Source organism: Serinus canaria, chromosome 6 (assembly GCF_022539315.1).
Source record: "Serinus canaria isolate serCan28SL12 chromosome 6, serCan2020, whole genome shotgun sequence".
Taxonomy (NCBI): domain Eukaryota; kingdom Metazoa; phylum Chordata; class Aves; order Passeriformes; family Fringillidae; genus Serinus; species Serinus canaria.
This window is the reverse complement of record NC_066320.1, coordinates 34,802,715-34,823,374: the sequence shown is the minus strand read 5'-3', so window position 1 is coordinate 34,823,374 and position 20,660 is coordinate 34,802,715. Positions and strand designations below refer to the sequence as shown.

General features: G+C 46.3%; 1 protein-coding gene across 3 annotated transcripts in view; it reads right to left on the bottom strand.

Moving 5' to 3' along the window:
• Positions 1-20,660, bottom strand: part of INPP5A (inositol polyphosphate-5-phosphatase A) — a 182,218-nt gene that overhangs the window by 135,632 nt on the left and 25,926 nt on the right. For all 3 annotated transcript variants that reach the window (XM_050976241.1, XM_050976242.1, XM_050976243.1), the window contains exon 2: positions 1,893-1,934. In XM_050976241.1, coding sequence (XP_050832198.1) covers positions 1,893-1,934 — 42 coding nt within the window. The remainder of the gene's footprint in view (positions 1-1,892; positions 1,935-20,660) is intronic.

Below are 20,660 nucleotides of genomic sequence, written 5' to 3'. Positions count from 1 at the left end.
TTGCCTCTTCCCTAAGGAGCTTTTTGCCAGGTTTTGTTCCACTTCCTACTGTGCTGGAGAGTGTGGCGTGAGCAGCCAGCTCGCTGCTGAGACCCAGAGGGGAAGGCCAGCAGCAGCCATGGGCAGCACTGCTAACTTTGTCCTTTGTCTATTTTTTCTTTATTTTTCTTTTTAAAAATACAGTTCTCAGATTATAGGGACAGAGGTATGGAGAGGGAGAGGGAACACGGCAGAACCCTTCCAGCAGAGGGTCTGGGCTTGGGTCTGCCTCAGCAACACTTTCCCTGGTTTGGACCCTGCAGTAGACTGGCATCATGGAGCATTAATGGATAATTGTATTCCTCTTTGGAATTCTGTAGGCACAATAGTTACTGGGCCAAAGACAGACCACATTCAGTCACGTGTCAGTGGTCCCAGCCCTGAGATACCAGCAGCTCGTTCTTTTCCCCGCCTCTTCCTGTTTTCCACAAAGTGTTCAGAAGTGTTTCTGCAGCATTCATCCCACTTCAGAAAACAAATGAACATGGAAGGAGTTTCCTTGATAAAGATACGTAAATCAGTCATGTGGTGATAGAAAGTATGCAGCCATCTAAAAAAAAGCCACCCAAAAATAAAGAGTTCTCCCTGTTTATTTGTATTTCCTGCACAGGAAGAGTTTTTCCTGAAGCTGTGGAGGGCTGGAACCAGAACTAGCTGAGACGCTTGCGTAGTGCAAGCACCACGTACATACAGCAGTGATCAACCAAGGTGGAAGAAGAAAAATAAAGAGATTAATCTGAAGCTGGCAGATACTAAAGAATGTAAGAGTGGTTACTTCACCTTGGATTTTTGCAATCTCTTACATCTGCCAGTAAAAGTGAATTGCACTATTTTACATCAACATAATAAAGGTCACAGACTGCACTGGCAACCTGAGAATGTAAAGACTTGTGGGATACTTTCAATTACAAAAGGAAAAGATGAAATTCTGCTAATCATATTTTCTGCACACAGTTTCACTTTACAATTTGAACAGCACAATTCTATTGTTTAACTATTTTTCTGTAAGAGATGTAGGACAGGATAAAGGAATGCCATGGCCCTTCAGTACCAGGTGGCACTTTTCCATGGCCAGGTCAGGCAGGGCTTGGAACAAGGTGCTCTAGCCGAAGGTGTCCCTGCCCCTGGCAGGGTGTGCATCTTTCAGGTCCCTCGAGGCCCTTCCAATGCAAACCACTGTGGGACTCCAGCCTGCCTCAGTTCTGTCAGCAGTGACAGCGGCTCAGCTGCTGCCCAGGGATGACACCTCCATGCCCCAGCAGTGCTCATTTCCTGTTGCTTATCACCACATTTCTGCACAAAGACTGCAATAACACAGCGTGTGTGTGAGAGGGGCTTTTGTACTTTGAAAACCCCCTCACACTAGATGGTTACAGCACATTTTATAGCATGGGTTCAGTGTCAGTACTTCCACATTACCAAACTAGAAAATTGTTAAGAAAGAGCAGACAGGACTCGTTTATTGCAAACCAATGCCCAAAATTATCATATTTTAATTTTAAGGTAAACTGGACTTCCCAACAGATTTATTTTTTTTAAGTATTCAAATATATGTCTTATTCAGTAGACTTAAAAGACCATTTCACGCCAAACTGAAGTCAATTTTATAAAACCTGAATCTATTTTTTAGGCAGAGAACTGTTGAGGAGAACAAATTGTGCTTATATGCTGAATTTTTATAATGATTACTTAGAAATCCAGGAAGACACATATTTTCAGGCCTGTCTTTTACTATAAATAAAACCACTATAAAATAGTAATTCCACTTCACAGAGCAAAAGATCTTGACATTACTAATTAGGTCAATAACAAGAGATGTACAAAACACCATGAAAAAATAAACTTTACCTTACCTGATAAAATTCCCGAAGCCAATTCTTCTGTAAATTTTCTGGCTGAAAAAAAAAAAAAAGGGAAAAATTAATTACAAGAATTTCCTATTTTTACAACAATATCTTGATATTATTGCTTTCCTCAGCGCATTCAAGAAGGGAGCTTTTTTCACAATTAAAGCAAAAAGTACAAACACGAGGATGTTCCTCCATGATGCCACTGGGCAGGCCTCACCCTTTCATTCCCAAGTCCCCTCTGATTCTCACCAAAAAGGTGCATTTTGTGTTTGAGTGCACAGCATTCGTACCCACACGCTTATCAGGCAATGGCACACTTGAACTGTGTCCTGTTAGAAGGGCATGTTGATCACCTGGGGATCAGAAACTTCACCAGCCTGCCCACACCCAGATGCTGCCACCTGAGCTTCCAGCGACCCAGAGCTACTTCACACAAGTTGGTTCAGAGGAATGACAGTGCTTTTGGGGATGCTCCATCCCATCAGACCTCCTGATCCCATCAGCCAAGGACAAACTGGGAGAAGCATTTTCAGATTGCTCTACAGAAACAGCAAAACTGCAGTTAAGTGCTAAGTTCTGTCTTTTCAGCAATAGATCCCAGCCTCAGAGGGCTGAAAAGGGATCTCAGAGGGAGAGAATTGATTTGTTGAGTTTTATCTTCAACAACAAGATTTCTGGATAATGTTTGCATCCTAGTGGGGAATAACAATACAAATCAGACTTCCTTGTCACAGTAGTGGCAGGAACATCCAGAATCGGTGGGAGGCAGCAAAATGTATGAAACTAGAAATAGAGTGACAGCTCATCCCTGACAAACAGCTCTGACACCAACTGCCCAGAGGCAAACACACAGGCACCAGCCTTCTGCTCTGCTCTGTTCTCCCATCAAGCGTGCTGTTTTCAAAGAGCTGGATACAACTTCAAAACAAAAACTGGAGCAGGAGAAGCAGCACTGGAAGGTGCCCACTAAGTTCCTGTAACCAGCTCCAAGAAAGAGGGTGCTGAGGAGGTCTCTGGGGCTGCCAGCACAGACTCCTGTGCCCAGCCCATGCCAGCCCTGTCTCTGGCTGCTGGCTCACCCATGGCTCAGGCTGCACAGGAAGGGCCCTGCTGGCTCCCACTGCTGTGCCCTCCTCCAGCAGTCCCTCCTCTGACACCGCCACCATCTTTTCTTTCCACTTTCACCACTCTGTGGTACAATTCTGTAACCGAGCCCTCACCTCGGACTCCTCTCCAGCCACCTCACATAAATGAAACAATTTGAACTTTTGAAGGACTGGAGATAAGAATCAAGCAGAAAGATCATTTATCTTCCTCTTATTTTTCTGTCTAAAAATAGGCACATTATATTTCATGACTTCCACAGACTCTGGACTTCTTCCTATCCTTTCTCTCTGCACTCTGTCCTTCATTAAATTATCTCATTCTTTTTGTAACATAATGGAAATTAATCTTTTCCCTGTCCTCTTTCATGCTAAATCCTTTCAAAGCCATTCACCAATGAACCAATTTCTCCCAGGTCACTAATCCAAACCCCATTTTATCAGTCTCTTTCTGGCTACCGGCAGTGGGAAGCATTCCCTGTCCAAAGTCCCTCTCCAGCTCTCTCGCCATCAAAAGGAGCCGCAGGTCTCTTGCTCCAGGTGTCCCTCCCAAGTCCCTCCATCCTCCCTTGCCCTTGCAGCTCAGGGCTCCAGGGCGCCCTGCCCTGTGCCCACCCTCCTGCCCAGGAACACGAGGCTGGCCAGCACAGATTGCTCAGGGTCATTTTCCCTCAGGCTGCTCCTCAAACACACCAAACTCTGCAGGCAGAGCTCAGCAAATGCCCCTGTGCCTGGAGGAGCACAGGCTCTGGTTTCATCCCACCCTTCAGGCACAAATTTTGACTCCACTGAGCCACAAATAGAAACCCTTCCCTCAAACAAGCACAACTTCCAGACAGCAACACCACATGGGATCCATATTAAAAAACCAGGACATGCATCCTGCATGCACTGCTCCCCTCAATTAAAAACAGTTTTGACCTTTTCCTGGAATCCCAAATCCCACTAAAACTATCTCTTTTCATGACGAATTTCCACTTGAAGTCTATTTATGTCACACTGGTCACTGTAATGGTAAGGTTTATAAGAAAAACCAGTCAGCCTGTGAACACACGAACACCTCATGAGTGGTAATAGCCCAAAAACAAGCGGCTTTTCAAACTGAACATACAAGTAGTCTCTCTTCCTCCCAGTACTTCTATTTCCTACAAATTTACACTCAACAGCCAACAGGAAAGCTTTAAGCCTATTGCAAAAATATATTCAGATGGGGAAAGAGTCTTTTCAAAAAGACGAGAAAGAGAATATATATTTAGACAGGGTAAGGAGCCTTTCATTCAAAAGGAAAAAGGGAAAAGAACTAAATGAAACTAAATTAAGAGCTTGGAAAATTTCTTTTCAGCTTTGTACAGAGGGAAATGGAAGAAAGCCAATGAATTATAGAAAGCAGGTTCTATTTTGTGAAGTTTATTTTTAGCAAAGAATAGGCTCATTTTTTAAGCTAAAAGGAAAAAAATCTTGACTCGCTTTGTGAAAACCAGGTTCCAAAATGAATCAGAGGACAACTGGCCACTTGGACTCTGCATACTGCCTGAACACACGAGGCACAATCAGCCCCGATTTTTAAATGCCTGACTGAAACAGCCCCAAGAGCCCCACATGGGCTGAGGAATCACTGGAACCCTGTCTGAGTTCCAGAAGTCTCCTGGCATCCCACAGCACCACAGGGGCCGGGCTACAGTCACAGACTCCTAGGGTGCAGTCCCAGGCAAGACCCATTTTTTCATCTTATACTTCAAGATACATAAAGAAAATTATAAAATACAGGCTATTTTTCCCTGCCTTTACTATAATTGGTTTTCTACTTATTTAATGAAAAGCAAACCCTTTGATCAAGTTCTGTTTGACCAGCAATGGGCTTACTCAAAACCTTGAGTCTGCCAACATGGCTGACCATCACAGTTGTTTCAACAGAATTTTTATATCGTGAATTTTTGATCAGTATTTTTGATCTCTTATATTGCCTTTGTAAATTTACTGGCATCCCTTAGACATTTATATTCAAAGATCCAATGGATTTAATTATTTTTTTTCTTTTCAAATAGACTTGTAAGCACTGCTGTTGTCATGCTCTCTTGAATTACACAAATTATACTGGCAACCCCCCCATCAGCTGAGTTCTATTAATGTGGTGTTTTGTACCCACTTTACACTCCTAAATGACAAACAAAAAGATGATAATCTGCATGTTCTGTTCACATTATGAGTTCACAACATTTCAAAGCCCATGTAGGCAAACCAACCAGGACCAAACAGGAAAACTAGAATTACGAGTTTAAGAAAAAACATTGAAAGAAAAATGCAGATTTTTCAAAATCCAAACTTTTACTTAAACTCTATGTTTTTGTTCGATGCATTTGCACAAACGACTTAAAAACACAACTGTGATGTCCCTTAGTTCTGCATCTCTGAAAGCCTGCAACTTTCCCAAGGAGCAGCAGAAAAAGAACAGTCCCATCCTGGTGCTGTTCAGCCCAGTGACAGTCACCAGGATCAAGGAACAGGTGCGGGGGAAAAAAAAAACCACAGCCTATTAACACAGACTGAAAAACAGGGGTTGGACACACGCCTCTGTCATCCAGGAGTTTAAGGCCAATTTACTGCCAGGCTGAGCAACGCAGCGGCTCGTGGGAAGCCGAACCAGGAGAAAAGGAGAAAAAAAGCCAGCAGGTAACGCAGGGTAAAGCAGGGCCTGAGCGGCGAGGATGGGGAAGGTGCTGCTGCCACTCCTCCTGGGACAGGGGCTGCACGGCACGGCCCCGGGGGCGAGCAGGAGGAGCAGGGACAGTGCCCGAGGGCCGGACATGTCCGCAGGAACAGCCCCTGCCGGGCAGGTGACAGCGCCCAGGGCAGGGGGACATCACCAGGAACAGCAGGAGGAGCACGGACAGTGCCCGAGGGCCGGACATGTCCGCAGGAACAGCCCCTGCCGGGCAGGTGACAGCGCCCAGGGGATCACCAGGACAGCCTCGGACAGAGCCGGGCGGCCCCAGGCCCGCGGCTGGCGTGCGAGGCCCGCTCCGGAGCACTCCGGGAACGAGCTCCCTGCCCCTGCCCTGTCCCGCGCTGCACGGCTGCAGCTGCTGCGGACACCAAACCCTCGCTGCTGACCTTCCCGGCTGATCTCCCTTCCTGTGAGCGCCTCTCAGCCAAGACAATGCTCGCTGGGAATACAAAGAGCAGCCGAAGCGGGGCCGGCTCCTGCGCAGCACGGCAGCGAACCCGGCCCGAGCGGCTCTGCCAGCAGCGGGGAACGCGGGACAGGAACCGCGGGGACGGAGAGGCCAGAGCTCCCTAGCACAACACAGCACACGCTGAGAAAAACAGACTCAGCACCTGCTGCCTGTTTCGAAGGCTGTTTCTAAACAGCCAAAGCTGTCTATAAACTGGTGTCCGCCTACGCAGGAGAAACCAGCACCCCTTGAGACAACCGAAAGCACCTGTCCCAGACTGTAAGAGACCAAGAGACAGCCCTGCCCGGCCAGGGATGCTGAATTCTGAGCACAGAAGCACAGGAAACGCAGCCTAAAACGGGAACGGCAAACAGTGATCTGTTAATTAACTACACCGGCCACATCTGAGGGAAATGTAAGGAATAATGTAACAGAAGCAAGGGTGAGGAGAATCAAGTCCCTACCGCTTCAAAATATCTGGATGTAAAGACATACATAGATGCAAGTGTGCGTGTAAAACATATCATGTCATATTCAGACCACAATCATAATTAGTTGTTCCTCAAACAACACAGGACAGGGGAGGGGGAAAAAGCCCCCTGTCTTTACTGTCTACATAATAATGGTAGCATGTCCTGTCAGTACTCCCATCTGGACAAGATCTTTCAAGCATCGAGAACCTCACTGACCAGTCTTACAGGCTATAAGACTCTAAACCAACCAAAGAATCACACAGATGCCCCAAAAGCAAGGCTGGGAGCAGGCAGCTTATGAGCAGCAGCTGGAACAAGCTCTAGTTCTTCAGCTGATGAGGCCGATGCCATAACAGCACTTAAAGCAACCCCTGGATGGGACAGAGCCCATGAACCCAGGGCCATTTACTGAACCTGTGTAAAACAAACTCCTCTGGCCATGTAAGTGAAAAAAATGAGTTAGAACAACAAATGCTTTTTAATAAAGAACATCTGTGTCAGTAAAAGCATTGCCAGTTTAGTTTAATTTCAGGGCTGGGATGTAGAGAGTCTCCTGCAGTTTGAGCCCAGTGGACACAGGTGCCAGGAGAGAGTGACCTGAGGGTGCAAGGAAGGTGAGCAGCAGCTCCCTGCAGGCAGGACAGGGCAGGACAGTGAGCAGGGAACACACTGCTTGTTCAACAGGATCATGCATTTTCTTTTCTGCTCAAAGAGCAGCTCTGTCTCAGGTTCTCAGTGAGGACATTTGGGAGCCCCTTCTTAACTCTGGAGACAAAAGAATAAGGTCAACTCAAAAATATCCCTCAAAGAAATTAGAAAAGGAAAAAATAAAAACAGAAAACTACTCAATACCAATGGAAAAAGTGAAGTTTACATGACAAACTTGAAACTGTCACCTAATTCAGCATAAATAATGTTTGCATCTAATACATAATGATTCAGGGCAGTGACTAAAAGCAATCTGCCATTCATAAGAACAACTAAATCTCAGGAAGTTCATCAATTGCATACAATACCCAACACAATATTTATAACTCTCAAGTAGAAAGATGAAAACTGCACTCCAAGTACCTTGTAGCTATGGAGCTTCAGAGCCAGCATCATGCTCCAAGCCCTGTCCAAGGCCAGGTTGGACAGGGCTTGGAGCACCCTGGTCTGGTGGAAGGTGTCCCTGCCCATGGCACATGGGTGAAATGAAATTATCTTCAAGGCCCCTTCCAACCCAATCTATCTGTGATTCTACAATATTCCAAACAAAGTATTAATGTCTGCCCCCAGTCTATTGCTTTCTTGGCCAATCCAGAATCACAGAACAAAAGAAAAACTTCTCTCAGCACTAATGGAGCTCAACTTTCTATTGTAACATTCCCACAGAACAGTTAATTGAAGATACACATTTTCAGTAGAGTTTACATAGCAGGTAATTTTCTTAAGCATTACATTAGATTATACTGAGATGGAGCAACACAAAAGCTCCAGATCTTCAGAACTGCTGGTGTAGAAAATAATTCAGTAGATCTGATCGCAGTGACCGCCTGGTTACACAGGTCTAACACACATAGAGACACACCCTTAAAACATGAACTGTTTTTAACCATGTTTTCTGCAGGTATGCAGCACACAGACACTGTTTGTGCTTGGGCACCCAGCGAGCCTGGTTTGTCCCTGGGCACACAGCAAAACAGGAGCAGGGCCAGGGCACAGCCTCTATGGGCTGACTGCTCTCCACAGCCCACACACAGGATAAACCCCGACAGGCACAAGCACAGGAATAAGAGAAGTCCAGAATCTTGAATCTGCTGACCCCGGTGAACTGCCCATGTACTTCCAATTTAACTTCTATTACTGACATCTTACTGAAAGCTTGAAAGCTCCTAAATATTTGAATAATCAACATTAAGAGCATTAACAAGAGTTAATCCAACACCACACAAACTCTAATTGTTAGCAAATAGCAAGATCAAAGACATTAATACACTCAAGTTTTCCACTGGTTTGTATCCTGCTTTTGGAATGACACAGGGAAAACAGAAAGAGTTTAAATTAAATTATCTGCTTTTGCATGTGGATAGACAAAATAGATCTCTAGAAAAATTCACATCTACAACCACCACCATGGCATGTCCTGTGTATTTGTGGGGTTCCTTTCTGTATTTATTTAAAGTGAAATCTTTAAAACCCCCAGGCTGAGAAGGAGATATCTACAGCTGTTCTTTTAAATCTGCACAGTACAGAAGCACACACTGGGGAGCAGCGCCACCCGGACTCGCAGCTCCCAGGAACCAAAGGCCAGTGATCCAAACGGTTCTTCCTGTGGGCTGTTTTATGAAAGCTTGAAAACATCCCACATGTTTTATTAATCCAGTGGTCTGTGTCAGCTGCAGGCCTTTCCACAGCCGTGCTGTGCTGGCACCGTGAAGCAGAACATCCCCAGACTCAGAGAGCCTTCTCCACAACAAGTAAACAGACTGGTGAGAGCACCACAGGTCAGTCATTCCATACAGACACGTGCTCCTAGCCTGACACACGGACAGCTCTGGGCATCTGAGCCCAGCAGCTCAGGGAGTAACTGCAGGCAGGAGACCTGCAGAAAAAATTGCCTTAAATCAATAAGGTACAATGTGCTCTGTAGAAAAATAAAAATAATAATGTAATTTTATCTAAGTGTTCATGTTTGCAGACAGTAACTTCTGTGACCTAAAGCTCAAGAGCTAAAGGTCATGAGTTGCATGCCCTGCTGTGAAGCAGTGTCTATCAATTCCTCTGAGTAATAAATGCTCTTTCCTCAAGAAGAAATATATCCTTATTTATGAGCCAAATGCCATGTGATGGAGCACTGCTCTGCTAGGGATGAAAGTCCTAGCCTTTCACAGAATGGCTGCAGAATCAGTCCCAGGAGGAACATGCCAGGACAGTGCGAGCTGTCAGTGAGGCAGCTCCAACACACCCTATATTCTATCAGAAAAAAAGAGTCCTCACACTAAATACCACAGTCCCAAGACAGCTGTGAATTTACCAGCAAGTGAATCCCAGGGGAGTTCAACACACTCTCAGGATACATAGTGATCTAATATATGTATTTGATAGTAGAGCAGACAATGACAGTTGTTTACACACTATTTCAAAAACAAAGGGCTAAGGGAGATGCTTGGATATTTATTTTAATTTGATCTAGAGAGTAGGTTTTCAGGATTGGGGTTTTTTCCTCCTCCTTGCTGCTATGAAAATTTCTGTAATAAATGCATCTTTGACCAATTGGCAAATAGTCCACAAAGCTTATTTTCAGCTTTATTCAGAGCTGCCACATGAAGGCACCAACCTTGTTTTGGTAATGCTGAGAGTGAGCCCAGCAGAGGTGGTTTGGAACTGACGGCACCCTCCTATGGGATGACATCCTCTGCCAACAAGGCTCCCACAAACCCATGGCAAAATGCTCAGCTTAGACAAAGCACCTCATGCTGGGAAGGAGCTCTGGAATCATCAGGAGTGATCTGGAGTCCCACAGCCTCCAGCCAGAGCTCAAAGCCCCAAACCCACCCGTCAGGGGTCCATGAGCCACACGTGGCACCAGCGTATCCAGCAAGGATGGAGGGCCAAGGGCTCCAACAGCACAGAGCTCTGGGTGCCCAGCCCTGAGGGAACACACCTCGTGAGCACACCTGGCTATGCCACAGCACAGAGCTATGGGTGCCCAGCCCTGAGGGAATACACCTGGTGAGCACACCTGGCTATGCCACAGCACAGAGCTATGGATGCCCAGCCCTGAGGGAACACACCTGGCTATGCCATGGCACAGAGCTCTGGGTGCCCAGCCCTGAGGGAACACACCTGGCTATGCCATGGCACAGAGCTCTGGGTGCCCAGCCCTGAGGGAATACACCTGGTGAGCACACCTGGCTGTGCCATGGCATAGAGCTCTGGGTGCCCAGCCCTGAGGGAATACACCTGGTGAGCACACCTGGCTATGCCATGGCACAGAGCTCTGGGTGCCCAGCCCTGAGGGAACACACCTGGTGAGCACAGCTGGCCGGGCTGGTGCTGAGGAGGCAGCCGAGTGCTGGGCACTACGTGCTGTCCCCACTGCATTGCTCCTGACAGAGGGGAGGGAGTCTCTGCCAACACTGCCCCTCAGGGAATGGTGGCAGCTCTGGGGAGCTGAGGGCAGGCTGCACACGCGATGCCAGGGCAGCAGCACGCAGAAGAGCAGCGTGGTCCCAGCTTGCTCAGCTTAGGTGTAGGGAATTGAAGACTCTTCTCCTGCCAGGTGACACTGACGCAGCCTCCTCCACTGCCGTGTGTCACAACCAGGTGTGCTCGAGCTAAAGCAAAGGTTTTGGGTTTGCTTTGCACAGGAAGGATGGGGGGAAACCACCCACCAACAAACCAACTGAACACAGGAAGCCTCCGTTGTCCCATATATATTATTGCTGACATCTTGGTTATTCAGGAACCAAATCCTTTTCTCTCCTACACCCTTGGGATAGCCCAGAACAAGGTTTAGGTGCTACATTTACACTTAACATGCAATTGCTATAAGAGCAAAAATTTATGAAGAAACTACCTAGATGATTGTTTATGGTAAAAATAAAGCATACAAGGAGAAATAGGAATCTTCAAAACCATGGACAACTCAGAAGAAACAATTTAGAGAAACAAAGTTCTGAAAGGAAAACAGCTTCACTCAATTAATAAAACATTGATGGCGTAGTTTCAAGGAAGACAAAGCACCAGTACTGATATATGCAACTGGAAATAACCATCCTCAGTATTCCCTTAAGTTTCCACAAAAGGCCATAATACATCTGGCAGAGAGGCAAGCTTAGAAAGAAATAAATTGGCAGAGATGTGTGCAGCCCTTCTCAAAGTGTTTCATCCAGCCAGCTTCAGCAGAAGTAAAACCTTAAATGAAATACATAGATACTTTACTACTGCTTTTAAAACAGATGTACTTTAAATCTGACATTTATATTAATTTGGAAACCTAACTAACAAGCAATGTTAGAGTGAAACAGTGATTTTTAGATGTCTGGAATGCTGACATTGCCACATATTTATTTGAGTATATAAATCTTAGGGGTTGTGTTTGGGCCCCAGTTACAGAAAAGAGCCTGTTGTTATATTGATCCATTCACAGTTGAAAGGTCCCTGGGCTTCTACACATAAAAATTGAATGTACAGTCAGTATTTCTGATTTCAGTCAGAATACACCTTACAATAATACACCAGAGCTTAATCCTTTCATTACAGTGGAAAAACAAGCAAAAATCACAAATATAGTATGTTTTGAAAGAGAATGTTTTCCTATTCCCCCCCTCTAGACAAAAATGCATTTTATAGCATAAAATGGAATTTTAGCAGCTTTCATGAAAGAAGAAAATAAAAAGTAAACACATGAGATGAAACAAAAAATACATTCCAAACTGATTTGTGCAACATTATATGAATTTATATGAGGTTAGTACAGTGTCAAAAGGGCAGCACTGATGGCAGTTCTGGGATTCCAGAAACTCCTCACGGCACTGAGCACTGATGGGCAGCAGTTCAGCACTCCTGTGAAGGACACCTGTCCAATACTGCCCAGGAGCAGGGTGGGCAGCACCCCTAAAAGCACAGCTACCTCACCTTGGAAAGAGACAACCACAGCAACCAGCTGTCAATCCCCAGCCCCTCTAGCTGATGGGCTGTGTGCACAGAGCTTCGCTCACTGTGGGGGAGAGGCACTGCTGTCACCGAGCAATCCTCCTTCCCCCACTTCTTTTCTGAATTTCAGCTCCCCCTGGAAGCTAAAGCAGGAGAAGGGCCCCAGCTGTGTGTGCAGGCAGGTGTGCAATGGCCCAAGCTCTGCCCCACTGCCCCTCAGCCCGGGCAGGCACTGGTCCCTCCGTGCCCACACAGGGCAGGGGCAGCTCCTTGCCAGGATGTGCTCCAGGGCCGCTCTGCTCCCTCCAGGGGCCCTCCAGCCCCTCTGCAGCACCAGCCAGCCCTGGATGAGGACTGAGGGCTGCAAACACAGCGGCCAACAGGCTCGGTGACACCTGCCACAGGTGCTCCATGTGACCTGAAAGGGGGTGAACAGGGTGGCGCAGCTGGGGTCTCTGCCCACCCTACAGGTCCCCACTGCAGGCTCTCAGGGACGTGTCCAGGGGCTGGAGCACCCCCGAGCATGCAGACCTGCAGCCCCCTGCTCAGGCTTCCCTCACCAGGCAAAAAAAAAAAAAAAAAAAAAAAAAAAAAAAAAAAAAAAAAAAAAAAATCGTTTCTGTGCATATAAACTTTTCAGGGTTTCACTTTGCCTTTTTTGCCATTAACTTCAAAGTAAAAGTCAACTCTCCTGTGGGTGCGTTTCCACAGGAAATCCTGCCCCTTGTTCACTCTTATCCTTAAAGAGAACCATTTCCTTTGGCTTGAAAGCAAACTGCCTGTAGCCCTGTGCCACAGTGAATGCTGTTTAACACTAAATATAGACTCCAAAGGAAGGAAACATCAGGCAGACAACAGCAGCAAGGAGTGTCAGCGTGCAGTGTGCTACACTCTGCTAACACAAAACCTGTAGAATAACCAGCAGTGAGATCACAGCTTCTCTTGAGTTTGAGGAAAAAAGACATCCACCGTTGCTGAAAATAAATTTTAAAAATACCTAAAGCAACAAAAGCATGCACAGATCAGAAAGACACCCTGCCAGCACTCCAGCCTCACAGGATCCTGACTGCTCCTCCTCATGTTAAAATGCTCAAGTGAATGCAACCATTATGTTTTTAAGCACGTAGAATTTGCTCAGCTCTGAAAGCCTACACGTTGTTTTACTCTGGGAGGTATCCCACACTGCACAGAACCCAGCATATCCTACCTGGTGCCCCTTCTCTACTGATTGCCCCAGCCCCACAGCTTCTCAGCCCAGTCACTCACAGCTTTCCCTGGGAAAGTGAAACCTTATTCATAACATCCCAAACACAGCCTCAGGAATTTGTGAGCCCAACCCCACGTCAGAACCTGTGACACGAACATCTAATTCCACTTCTGTCTTCAAACCATCGTGCTCTTCCCACGACACAAGGCACCAGCGAGCAGCAGTGTAACCCAAACTATCAGCTGCTGCACCCCTTTGATCATTTCCACTCAAACATCTGGCTGGGAAAGGAGGATGCTGGAGCTTGCCAATGCACCAGCTCCCACACTGGGACTTCCCAGAGGTACCAAGCCTGGGCTCTCCTCCAGCTCCCACTGCAGGCACCATCCCCACTGCTGCCTCCAGACCATCCTGTCTCGGGCTGCAGCGACCTCCCCTCTGCACAGACAACTTCTGAGCTCCCACACCTCAGCTGTATGTGCTAAGATCCCTGAACAAAGAAAACAAAACAGAGTACATTTCTTGTGTAAAATAAATGGCAACGAACTCAAATTGAAGACTCAGTCCAAAAATCTTTGCTTGTGCCCAAGAAGTGCAATAAAGGTTATTCAAGTACAACCAGAGGTCAGAAGACAAAACTTACTTTGTTCCCTGGTCCTGTTGCATATGGCCAAAGGAGCCCTGTGCTCTGGAACACACAGACAGTTTGACATGAGAGGCAGCACTCCCAGCACAGCTCAAATGCTGTGCTACCTGTTCCTGCCCCTACAGACAGCTTTTCTACATTTATCCTTCTTGTCACATTAGGTGTCAATGCATATTTATCCGATTTCCATTTGTCTCCCAATCAAGCTCCTCCAAGCCCGTGACACTCAGTAGGACAGTACATTCCACAAGGATCATTTCCCCCAGCATCACTCTGGATGTAACAGCCCAGAGGGGCTGTGACCATCCCCAGAGGAGAGCACCAAAGCTCTCATGGCTCTCAGGGCACACACAGTCCCAGCTCCACCTGAATAAAGGTTTACTTCTAATATGCATTTACAGTTGTGAACAGATAATTTGATTAATTAAGTTACTGTCAAACCAGTGTGATCAGTGGTAAGTGATGCAAAAGGTATTTAATATCTAAACCCTCCTGGCTGCAAAGGGGGCTGATGAAAACCAAAATGGTAGTTGTTACCACAAGTCTTTTGCCAAGAGAAAAGCTGTCACAGCAAGCTTTGGAAGAGCTGCTGGGCTTCCATCACTTCCTATCTGCGTTTCCGGCACAATTTTCCAGGCTTTAGGCAAGAGGCTTTTTGTTTGAAACTAACTGAAAACACGGTAATATTAACAAAGAGTAATGTGTGTAATTTTCACAATTTTCAATATAACTCTGCAAAACAAAAACGGCAACTGAGCTGAAGCATTCCTGCATTCCTGCCCTACAGCTAGCCTCAAGCTTAGGTGTGGCAGAATTAGGGCCCAAACCACTTTCTGCGCAGATTTTCACCAAACACTGGTGAAAGGGAAGGATCACATCAGGCAGCAAGTGAAGAGTGCTGAAATGAGAGCACATTTTCAGAGTACACCTGCTGAAGGTAACCAAGTACCTGCCAAGCAGGAGATCATCGCAGCAACTGAGGCTCCTGCCATGCAGCCCTTCCCAGGCATTTACTGGAGTATAGCCTGTGTAGTCAGCTCCTACAGCTGCTTTGACTGCCTCAGCACTCAAAACTTGTGCTTGGTGTTTGTGACTCAGACCTTTTTAGATTATTTTTTTAAAGAAAACTCCAATGGCCAGGTGAGTACCTCAGATATCATTCCTATGAAAAATGTGACTTCTCACAATTTCTCTCTGCGGCTATATGAACTTGAAAACATGAATCAAGCATTCCATAAAGTAAAACAACCAGAAGCAAATGAGTAAGACCTCAAATATCCTGATTTCAGGTTTGTTGCCACAGTTGTAGTACCAGGCTGGGAGTTGGCAGGTCCCCCAATGCTGCCCCTGATCATGTAATGACAAGACAGAAACACCTCAAACTCCAACCCAGGTGTGAGAAGAAAATTCTGTTCACTGCATGAGTAGTGATCCGACAGACTGCATAGCTGCATCCAGCTCCAAAGGACTCAGGTGCTGAAAAATTACTTTTCAAAGTGTCATTTTTGTAAAAGACAAAAGCAAATTTATTTGCCACGCTTTATAAAATATCTTTCGTATCTGTGCTTGATCTTCAGCAGCACTAGTTTCACACAACCAATGGGTAAAGCAGGGCAGTGAGCTGGACAAACAAGAATAAATTGCAGAAGTTCCATACATAATGGCAGAAATGTGAAGCATCACTGTGGTTGGGACAACAAAGCTTCACTGCTCAGGCAGAGGGTGAGCAGCTAGTTTTGCCACCCAACTTAGAGCCCCAGGGCACCTTTCCTCCAAGGCTCCTGTGATCTGCTCCTCATCTGATGGCACCCTCCCAAACCCCCCTCAGTGTGACTCAGGTTCTCAGGTTGCATTTCACAGGAAAACACCTGGCAGCTCGTTCCTGTTTGTATCTTCCATTGGAGCTTTCACTCCAGCACAAGCTACCTCAGTCCCCTGTCCCTGTGACACCCCGAATTACAGCAAGGAGGGGTGCAAACCCCACAGTGGTACCCAGTGTGCCAGGCAATACACCCAGCACAGGCACTGCAGCCTAGGCCTCAATTTATTCTTTAACTATAAACACATATAAGTGGTTTTTATATATGCAAATATATGTTAAAATGATATCAGCTGTGAAGACTGTAAGAGTACAGGGAGCTCAGCAGGCTAGAAGCCAGCATAGAAGGCTGTTGTTCGAGCACACAGGCTGTTCAACACATCTCAAATTTTTACACTGTCCCCCTCAAAGTTTTGTAGATTTCCACATAGCTTTGTCCTGCAATAGAGCAAAAACATCTTCTAGCAAATCCAGTGTGAGAGCAATCAAGACAGGAAGCTTTAGCCAAAAACAAATAAACAAACCAAGCAACCAGAAGTCAGTTTCCCACTATTGACACAAAATGTCTTGGCAAGGCTGAGCAAGCCACGGGGCTTTACATGAAATTAGGGAGCTTATCCTCAAAATAATGGAATGTGAACTAAACAAAGAGACATGACAAGGAGCAAAGGACCTGTGACAGATGGAATGTGGCAGGCCAGACAGGATCTGTGTGTGAGTACCGCCCAGACAGATGTGACACAGAAGGTGGGGAAAGCCTTTTACAGTAACCAGGTGCAAAGCAGCAACCTGAGCAAGGCAGGCAGCAGGGCTGACCATCGGCCTGGGCAGAGGATTAGCAAGGTCACGACTGAGCCTGAACTTGAGGAGCCAGAAAAACATTGTCTGCACTGGCGTTGGGAGAACCACTCCTGTGGGACTCCTGAAGAGATTCTTAAGCTCATGGGGAAGTTGCTGCTGGCAGAAAACTTCACAGATAAAAAGAGCAGAACAAAAATGACAAGGCTTAGCAATATACAAACCCACAGGTAAAGGAACAAAAAAAAATATACATGCAAAACACCTAGAAGAGTTTTCCCCCAACTCATTAAATAGCACTTTGCTCTTCTACACCCATCTACAAAATTTATCACAAGACATAGCCAGGAATAGAGACTTCCAATTTAGAAGTTACATCTCTGGAATGTTTTTCCTCATTTGTAACCATGTCTTGCTCAGATAAGAGACAAGACTGCAGCAAGAGAATTGATGCGTACATTTCTCCAGAACTGCTGAACTCTTCCCAACCTACTGTACACACACAGTCTGCCACACTGGACTTGAACAGGCACCTGCTTGAAAATTAAAATGCAAGTCAAGCACTGCAAGAGCATGTACTCTGGGACCTGCTTATCAGAAGGAAAAGTGTCTTAGAGAAAATCACTCCCTTTTGCTACACAACATTGACCATCCACTGCTGCTGACAAGACAGACTTTGGAGGGAACACAGGGAAGACATCCTCAATTGAAAAACTTACTTTCCACCTCCAACCCCCTCAGTAATTAGAAGTAAGGGTGAGTCTGCCACAATGATAGGGCCCAGGAGGGGAGGTGACTCCACACTGGGGGGCAGCTTGCACTCCCCTGGAACATCCTGAAGTTGGCATGGTCACACTGCTGCTGCTAAAGGTCAGTCAGCCCTGTTCTATGTATGAGAAATTAAAAAGCCAAGCACAAAAACCCATTTCCACAAGCATGTTGTGGACACATTTGATCAACAAGGTTTGATCAAGCACTGAAACCAAATGTGTTTCATGAAGTACCAGTGGAAACCCTCCCCCAGCTACCAGCCAGCAGTGACACTACTGCAGCCAAAATTTATTCCGTGTCCGTGGCTCCAGAAATCCAAAGGCACTATGGAAAATATTGTATATTTAAACCTAACTATTCAGAGATATCCTGTTTTCAGTGAGGTAACACCTCTATTTTTCTCTGTCACAAGGAAGTGCACTTCACCTAGTATCAACATTCCTCATGGTGCTGGAATGGCTCTTTTCCTGTTTAGGAAAATGGGCTTCAGGCTTCAATTAAACTCTGAGAAAAAGTAAGGATAACTTTATTGACTTTTTCTCAATGCAATTTTTTTCATATTTTAAACATCCCAAATGAGTTGTGGGTTACAGTGGGGAAAGCCACCTCGAGTTTTCCTCTGATCACCTAAAAGAGATGAAACTGCAACAGACTCATGCATTTCAGGACAATGCTGCAGATGTGGGGACACACTCACAAGGACAGCTGAACATGTTTTTACATGCTTTATAGGAGAGCTCTGGAAACATTTATGGTGAAATATGTGAATTTAATTTAAAAAGCAAGGGTAAAACTGTCCTTAAATTCAGGACTGAGAACTAGGATTATCAACACAATTGCCATTCCCCTGAGTTGGAAACTGCCCCACAGTCCTCAGGCTGGAGCTGCTGCCTCCCAGCAGAGAGAAGCTACAGGCAGCATGAGAGGGAGAAGGGAGGCTGCAGCTCAGGAACCACCAGCAACCCTGTGCATTAGACTCCCTATATTGTGATTTTTTTCTGTGTGCCACACTTTTCTACATTGACAAACTGTTCTCCACCTTGTGACATCAACAAAATCTACAGCCCATTCCACAGGAAAAGAATTATGGAAACTGTCAAAACCTACAACAAATAATTCACCATCACATTAATTTAGTATAAACAATAGCAACTATTTCCATCCTTCAAACAGATTTCATTTTTCAGAGCAGCTCAGCACTAAAAACTTGGTCTCTCACCAATTCCAGCCCTCCTGGAAGAGCACAGCAATTGCTATTTGCCAACACACCCACAGCCACCCACCTCAGTGACCCCACTGCAGGTCACTGGTGTAACCCCACACGGATCACCAGTGTCCCACCATGCAGGTCACCCCATGTGGGTCACCAGTGTCCCACCATGCAGGGTACCCCACACGGATCACCAGTGTCCCACCATGCAGGTCACCCCACATGGATCAGCAGTGTCCCACCATGCAGGTCACCCCACACGGGTCACCAGTGTCCCACTGCAGGTCACCCCACACGGGTCACCAGTGTCCCACCATGAAGGTCACCCCACGTGGGTCACCAGTGTCCCACCATGCAGGTCACCCCACACGGATCACCAGTGTCCCACCATGCAGGTCACCCCATGTGGGTCACCAGTGTCCCACCATGCAGGTCACCCCACGTGGATCACCAGTGTCCCACCATGCAGGTCACCCCACACGGGTCACCAGTGTCCCACCATGCAGGTCACCCCACATGGATCAGCAGTGTCCCACCATGCAGGTCACTCCATGTGGGTCACCAGTGTCCCACCATGCAGGTCACCCCACATGGATCAGCAGTGTCCCACCAAGCAGGTCACCCCACGTGGGTCACCAGTGTCCCACCATGCAGGTCACCCCACACGGGTCACCAGTGTCCCACCATGCAGGTCACCAGTGTCCCACCACACGGGTCACAGCCCGGCTGCACCCAACGTCCTCCCAAAAGCCCCTCTGACAAACAGAGGCACAAGGAGGAGTTTTAATAGGTGACCTGAATGCTGACTTAAACTTCAGATCCACACGACAAATGGAATTTCCTCCCTCAGAAAAGTTAAGATCTGTACTTGACTGCTGGAATATTTTGTTTATTCATAAAGTGAGTACAAGTGAGGGCACTTCACTCAGTATTTTAAGAAAACAACTGAACAAGTGAAAATTCTCTTCCTGTCCTGTGCTTATAACCTTCTTACAGGCCCAACTGGATTTTGTTTCCCTCTTAAGTTTTCACCCAGATATTTTCCATAGTAACACAAAATTTACTCAACTGCAGTTACAGGTTAATAAAACTAACTGGAATTACTTATTAATGCACTCTTAGTGTATGTACAGGCTGTCATATACCTGTTTTATATTTCTACTTGAAACTAAAAAAGTTTGATATATGGGGATTAGCTACATCCATCCCCATACATTGTCCAACTTCAGAAGTCACCAGGGTCACATCAAAACAGAAGCTTCAAACTTCCTCCCAAATTCCACAGCAAAACATCAAGTTTTTTATACTTCTTTTTCTGGGGCTCAGGAGCTCAGTTTTCCACCTGAGCTGCCAGCACAGGTGTCCTTATGTGACAAGTACACTCAGTGTTAGCTCACCTGCTTTACCACTTATTCTATTTTGAGAACAGATAGTTCGAAGTGACAGGGCACAGCTTAATACATGCAAAATAGACCTACTTTTGTTTTCAACCATAACTGGCCTGTCAGAGATCCTTAAAGGCACACCAAATGTCTGAACCATGTTAAAACTCCAGAATGTTTTCCCCATTCTCCAATTTCCAGTCTTTAATTGACAGGAGGATATTAGCCATGGTGATCATTTCACAGTTCATAGAGATTAGAGTGCAAAGAACAGTAAATGATGAAGCTGTGACCCTCCTGAGGCTCAGAGGGGCTCAGAAGGCTGCAGCCTCCCTTGGCTTTGAGTCTCCTCATCTGACAGGTGCCTGAAGCTGTAAGAGCCACCTTCCACAGCCTCCAGCCCTGAATTAGGGCATGTGACAAGGAATGAGGAGGTCCTTGTGGAGCAAAGCATCTCCCCAGGGAGCAGTAACTTGGGCATTTGCAGCCTCTTCCTTACAGCAGTGTGTTGGTGCCACCTTCACCCGAGAGCAGGGCTGTCCCTGGTTT